The following is a 6,770-nucleotide window of genomic DNA, read 5'->3' as shown; positions in this document are numbered from 1 at the left end:
TTCCAACAAAGCAATAAGTTTCATTTGGTTGATACAAAACAAATAGATTAAAAAGTCATGATAATTAAACAATGGTGTTGATTGATTTCCCCAGTTGTTCCACTTTTATCTTCCATTTTTAGGTCAAGCAGACCCTCTGGATGACTATGTGAAAACCCAGGGGGCTTCCCTGTTTAGTGTCTCCAAGAAGCAGCTGAGAACAGGAAGTGTAAATGAATGTGCAGCAAAATGTGAGGAGGAAAAGGAATTCATTTGCAGGTATTTTCATTGTTGTACCTAAACAGAAATCTATTATTTTGATGGCAAGTAATTTACTTACGGATTTATTAACAAAAATATCATGTGAGAGGAACTTATGGGATCAATGTTTGGAATTACATTTGTTCACAGTATCTGAAGTCATGCTAACAGCTTCTTGTCAAGGTTTATCGGTGTCCCCTTTAGAAAAACACCCTAAAAGGAAGTATTTTATTTCTATACACAAATAAACATTAGCAGCTACTGCTCTGAGCTCTAGTTTCTAACATCATCACCAGTAAAATGTTTATTGAAGGTTTATTATGAATGAAAGTGTCCTAGATAGATCTGAAGGAGCAAACAAGTATAGATCCAAGATCCAGTGCCTGCCCTTTTATATTTAAGATGTAGTCAAAGAAATTCAATATAATGTAAATAATGTAAAAAATAAAAAGGCAAGGTGAGGTACTGCAAAGTAGCCTAATCAATGCATGCTCTGCACAGACTCCGAGGAAAGAACAACACCTAAGGTTGAGGCAGCAGGGAGGAGGTGGGCCCTGAGCTGGAATCTGAGGGTGAGTGAGATCTTGCCAAGCATGGACGGTGGGGAGGCATTCTGGGCAGGGGACAGGCAGGGCCCTGTGCCTTCTGGCAGGGACAACGAATAGACCATGCTGGCTAAAGCAAAGTCTTCACATAGGCCTACAACCTGGAAAGGTAGCTACACCAGCTTTGAGCCCTAAGCAGAGCATCCCCGGCAGCACCAGGTGGATGGGGAAGGGAGGTGCAAGGCGAAGGTGCAGGTGGGCCGTAGAGCAAAGGTTAAGGGGCACTTATTGGAGTCCAGAAATCACAGAGAAAGACCATCTAGGGAATGAGTTCAGGGCAATCGGAGTTGCTTCTTTCCAACACAAAAACAAATATTCCTGCACTTAATTAAGGAAATGAATGAACAAACAGTAAAGGAGCAGAAACAGAAAGAAAGAGAAAATGATGAGGGGGAGAAGGTAAAAGTATAAGGAGCAAGAGAGACTACCATGCTGGTGCGTTATTTTCAGTACTTCACCGATGCTGTCCCACAATTCACCAAAAGGCGGCGGTTCTGAGCTCCCTGATTCTGCATGAGAGACAATGATCTGTAGAGTGTCTTATTAATAAACATTTGCTTTCCTTAAATATGGAAAAACACTTACCGTATTTCCTGATTCTCTTCTGCAGGTCATTCCAATATCACAGCAAAGAGCAACAATGTGTGATAATGGCTGAAAACAGCAAGTCTTCTACAGTCACGAGGATGAGAGACGTCGTTTTATTTGAAAAGAAAAGTGGGTACATTTTCTCCCTTTCCTCCTTCTCCCTCTTGCCCCTTCCTCCCCCACCCTCCTCCCGTATATCTTTCATTTATGAGGCCAGAGAATGAAGGCATCATGGTGCAGTGAGATTGAACTCTCAGTTAGGAAAGGATTTGGTCACTCACCAGACATGTCAGCTTGACTATATTACTTTCCCTCTTTGGTTTTGTTTTCCTTGTTTGAACAATGAAGGGACTGGGTTTACAAAATTACTTCTACCTCTGTGACCTCGAAAATAAGATATTTGACATTTTATTTTAAGGAGAAGATGGAAAGTCTAAATGTTCTTTGTGACCTTGGCTTCCTGTTCTGCGGGGTGATCATGGTCCTTGGGCCCTAACTTCTACACTGAAGTTTGATAAAACAGAAATCTTGAGGTGTTTTTAATCCTTAGCATCATTTGGATAGGGACAAAATCCTTATTTTTATTCTTAAATTTCACACTGTTTTTTCTTTTTTGGGGGGGTCATGATCTATATTTTCCTTAGACTCTAAAATGTTGCCTTTTAAAAATGTACTAAAATACAAAAGTTACAGTTCCTTTTCTATAGTTTCTTCTAAAATGTGGATCAATTGTTGCATCCTTTAGGATAAGAGGTGGTCTGGATTTCAGTGGAAGTTGCATGTCTTTTTAGATATGCAAAAGTTCCATTAAGTGGAACTTATGAAGACTTAAGCAGATGTATGATGCTTTAACAACTAACTCCTATACTTTGCTGTTGGCTAGGTATTAAGACTGTAATAATAGCAATTTAGCTCTCCAAATATTCTGTATCACAGGTGTTAAATAGGACCAGAAACATCCTAGTTCTTGTATTCTTGACAATGACTTGCAACATTGTTTGCAGTCTTCACTGTAAAACTCTAAATGTGATTTTAAAGAGTATTTCTTTAGGTTAGGATTATTTCTATGCATTGACACATCTTGGGTTCCATTAGCTGCATCCCTTCCTTACCACTGTTTACCTCTAATTTTTGAGTTTAAATCTAAACCTTATCTGTTGAAGTTATTGCTTCTCATAAATAGTGAGTAAAGGATGAAATAAACAGGATCACTTACTGTCTACCAGATTAAAAAAAAAAAAAAACTGTTGGGATTATTCTTTCTACAAAACTCTACCATTTAAATATGCCATTTGTAAATTGTTAACCAGAAGGAACATGGGGGTGATTGTTAGGCTGAGTCTGAAGTCTGAAGTTTGAAGACTTAGTTTACTTGTTTTCGAGGTGACAGAGGGAGCCAGAGGTTATATAAACTTTGGCGGGTACATACAAACACAAGAGAGGCAAAAAGTCAAAAGTTAGTCAATTTCTGGTGCTTGTTTCTTTACTGTGGAGTCCTGACCTGCCTGGGTTTTGCCGGGAACAGTCTGTGTCAGATTACATTGACATCTGCCACTTGCCACCAGCCACCACCCAAATTCATCAACTCTGGCTGGGGCCACTGCAGTCGCTGGTCCCCCTGCTGGTAGTCACACAAGTGATCTCTTGGAAATGTACCTTCCCTGCTTAAAACCCTCCCTCATGCACTTAGAACAAGATCCCACTACGTCCCAAATGCCAGAGGGCCCTCTGTTATTTAACTTTACACAGGGCGGGTGTTTGCTTGGCGTGCTAAGCTCTTCTACGCTGGGCTTGTTTCTGTTCCTTCGACATGCCAAGCACACACCCCTCCTGCCTGGGACCCTCTTCACCTCTGTCCTTGCCAGGCCAGCTCCTTCCCATCTCCTACGTCTCAGCTCAGGCAGCACCTCCTTTTCCAAGTCTCCCCCGACTCCTGGGCCTCCCTTTCACAAAGTACCTTGAGTTTACACTTTTGATGAGTGTAATCCGTCTACTGTAATAACATGTCCTGATGAAGACGTGTTTGCAATCATATTTACTGCATAGTGGGGTTAAAAGCTTGAGTTTGCTGTAGCTATGTTAGAAGTACTTTCCTCAGGTGATTGATCAATGAATTACAACACTTGGCTGAAGTGTGGAATCTTAAAGGGTGATGCAGATGTACCTTACACAGTATATGGTTTCACTGAGATCCCACATTGACACAAGCACAAGCCCCTTTTGACGTAGAGCAGAGGTTTTTTCTTTGAACGTGGGACCACCAATAGGAGCTCTCTGGTGCATTTCTTGCATAAACTACGCTCTACTGCGTCATCGACAGTAATCATTTTCCTTATCTTTGAAGTGGAGAAAGATCTAGACATTTAATCAATCTGAATGTACAATGACTTTAGATTTTTATGATTTTCTCCTCAAGCTTATATAGTGAACTGTAAGAGAGGTTTGCACTCAGTGGATTTGACAGCAATTTTTAGAATGATTTGACTTTTCAACTCGTTAAAAGCATTCAACGTAAAAACAAAAACAAGATCTTTTCATCCTCACTTCTTTGTTGAGATCGTCCTTAATTAAATGTAAGTGTATAAGGAAGTTGGACAATAGAAACGAATGCCCCTTGGCAAGCACACACGCACCTGAGGGGACAGGGGTGGTGGCCACACTAGAGAGGCCTGCCAGCTGCGGGGGCCCACGTCCGTGTGTGCACCGCCCGTGGGCCCCGGACTGCTTTGAAGGCAGGAGGGAGCCCGCCAGCTAGGTGGTGAGTTGGTTGAGTGAAGGTTGGTTGAGAGATTTTACTGTGAGCGTTTAAAGTGGACCACAGTTTTATAGCCCCTTTTGCACTTTTTCACGTCACTGAGGGCCTGAGAAAATAGAAGTAGCCGGGATCTCTTTCAGCCTCTGCAAAGCCTGCTGTTCCCATCTAAAAAGCCCCCTCCCCAGTCTTTCACCCTCCTCATCACGCTGCTTGTGTTCTCTGTAACTCACACCACCATGAAATTCTCTCATTTCATGCTTTGTTTCCTTGAAAACCTTCTGTGACCATCCCCCCCGACTCTGCTAGAATGTGCGCTCCCTGAGGGTAGGGCCTTGCCCTCCTCGTGTCCTGGGCACTGAGCTGGAGCCTGACGCACGCGGGCTCGGTAAATAGTGCCTGAGTAAATGAATCAAAGAACGAGGTGGCTCAGTGCCCTGCAGCCCTTTCGTAGACATAAATGCTGGTGTTCAGATGGCAGGGATGCGGTGTCTGGGGAGCAGGTTCTTTCTCTCAACGCGACTGCACCACGTAGAAAGACCCTGACCGCCGCGTGGCCTTCCTTTCAGTGTATCTTTCAGAGTGCAGGACCGGGACGGGAAGGAACTACAGAGGCACGGTGTCCAAAACGAGAAATGGCACCACCTGTCAGAAATGGAGTGCCAGCGTTCCCCACAAACCTAAGTAAGACTTTCTCTTGTCTTTGTGTTCATCTACGGTATAGTCGTCCCTCCGTAGCCTCAAGGGATTGATTTCAAGACGCCTAAGGACGCCAAAATCTTTGGATGCTCAGGTCTCTGATATAAAATGACGCAGTATTTGCGCATAACCTACTTTTGCATACATCCTCCCATACACTTTAAATCATCTCCAGGTTACTTATAATACCTACTACGATGTAAACGTTATGTACATAGTTGTTATACTGCATTTTTTATTTGTGTCATTTTTATCATTGTATTGCCATTTTTTATTGGTTTTTTCGATCCATGGTTGGTTGGATCTGCAGATGTGGAACCCGGGGATACAGAGGGCCGACTGTATTTAGAATAATTCTATCACTTCTAAATCAAACCGGAATATGTGAATAAGCAGATAGAACCTTTGTGATGTTGATATAGAATTGATGATGTTCAATTATTTATAGCACAAAAGTAGAAAATGGTTGCTTTCTATTTATTCTTGTGTATAGAGTTTTCTGGGAGACCTAGAACACAGAAGCAAACTAGTTACAAAGAACAATGAAGCCCTGAGTTCCAGGCTGAGTCTGAGGAAGGACCAGAGGTGACTAGGACTGACTTAAACATGTCAAACATGTCAAGTTGGAACTCTCCTCACCTCAGCATTGTGGAACAAAGAGCAAATAAAATATAAAAATGAAAATGAGACATACCTGAAATATAAATATGATAACGTGCCTATTTTTTATTTTAGTGTCATTCTTTTTGTACTTTCCCCAGTGTGGTGTCAGATGGCTTTAAGTTCTCAGTAACGATGCTGATCGAATAGGAATTTAATGTCTGTTACTCTGGCCCCCAACACCAAACAGACCGCCTTTGCTGCATCCCTGTGAGATGAGCAGGTCAAATCTTCCCCATTAGATAACGTAAAACGATTCAACCGAATGGCCAAATCATACAATGTCAGGTTCCTTGGAGACAATCTTGGCTGGCTCGACACGACGGTCTAGGCTCATCTTTATGAGAATGCCGAGGTCCTGGGTGGGTGGGGGTCACCCAAGACAAGTACACGGAAGAGCCAGAAATAAAACCTGTCTTCTAGACTATAAGTCTTGTGCGTTTCATCTAATTTGTTATCTCTATACAGCAACTCAGCTCTAGAGCTCAAAATGAGTTCAACTCCCTTCCCCATCTGCATTATTTTAATAGTTTAGGTTGCATTTCAGAGAAAAGTTGGCCTTTGGAATCAGACAGATCAACTTTGAATTCTCGATCTGCTCCTTATTAGTTGTTCAAACTTGGACAAGTTTTGTTTTGTTTTACATTGCCACACTCAGTCTTCTCTTCTGTAAAACAGAGATAATAACACCTTCCTGCTAGGATTTTTTATTAAGACTAAAAGAGAGAGCATATAGGAAGATTTTAGTGTAGTGTCTGGCACATATTCGCACAGACGACATGCTGTTAGCCACTGGTGTTTTTACAGAGGAAGAGCAGCTGACAGCAGCAGGCGTTTGGGAAGGAATCAAGGACTTGGGTCTTGGCCTTTGAGGCCTTTGTATTTCTGCTGACTGTGTCATAAACGTACATCTTCTCTGTTTCTAAGACTTGGCTGTCAATACAGTAGTACTGACAATGTTAGCTACTGTACCTGAAGCAGGCTATCAATAGAGAAACTGAAACCCTTACCCCACAAGTGCTACAGCACATAGCTGAAATGCATCCGGGTGACAGAAACTTAAACCTCGTGTGGGAAATAGCATCTCATTCTGCCTTGCTGGTGGCATGCTGACTTGCAGAGCACAAAGTGCTTCCTTCTGTCATCCACAGGTATTCCCCTGATGCCTACCCCTCAGAGGGGCTGGAGGAGAACTACTGCAGGAACCCAGACAACGATGAGCGGGG

The 6,770-nt window shown here is 42.5% G+C and overlaps 1 protein-coding gene across 1 annotated transcript in view; it reads left to right on the top strand.

Moving 5' to 3' along the window:
• PLG (plasminogen) overlaps positions 1 to 6,770 on the top strand; it is a 57,785-nt gene that overhangs the window by 21,639 nt on the left and 29,376 nt on the right. Inside the window, 4 exon segments of the mRNA XM_012646832.1 lie at positions 123 to 258; positions 1,456 to 1,562; positions 4,755 to 4,869; positions 6,696 to 6,770. The exon segment at positions 6,696 to 6,770 is cut by the window's right edge and continues 11 nt beyond it. Of these exon segments, the coding sequence (XP_012502286.1) occupies positions 123 to 258; positions 1,456 to 1,562; positions 4,755 to 4,869; positions 6,696 to 6,770 (433 nt within the window).

This window comes from Propithecus coquereli, unplaced genomic scaffold (assembly GCF_000956105.1).
Source record: "Propithecus coquereli isolate 6110/MARCELLA unplaced genomic scaffold, Pcoq_1.0 Scaffold25, whole genome shotgun sequence".
Classification (NCBI taxonomy): domain Eukaryota; kingdom Metazoa; phylum Chordata; class Mammalia; order Primates; family Indriidae; genus Propithecus; species Propithecus coquereli.
The sequence above is the reverse complement of the archived record's forward strand: the minus strand, read 5'-3'. Positions and strand labels throughout refer to the sequence as shown.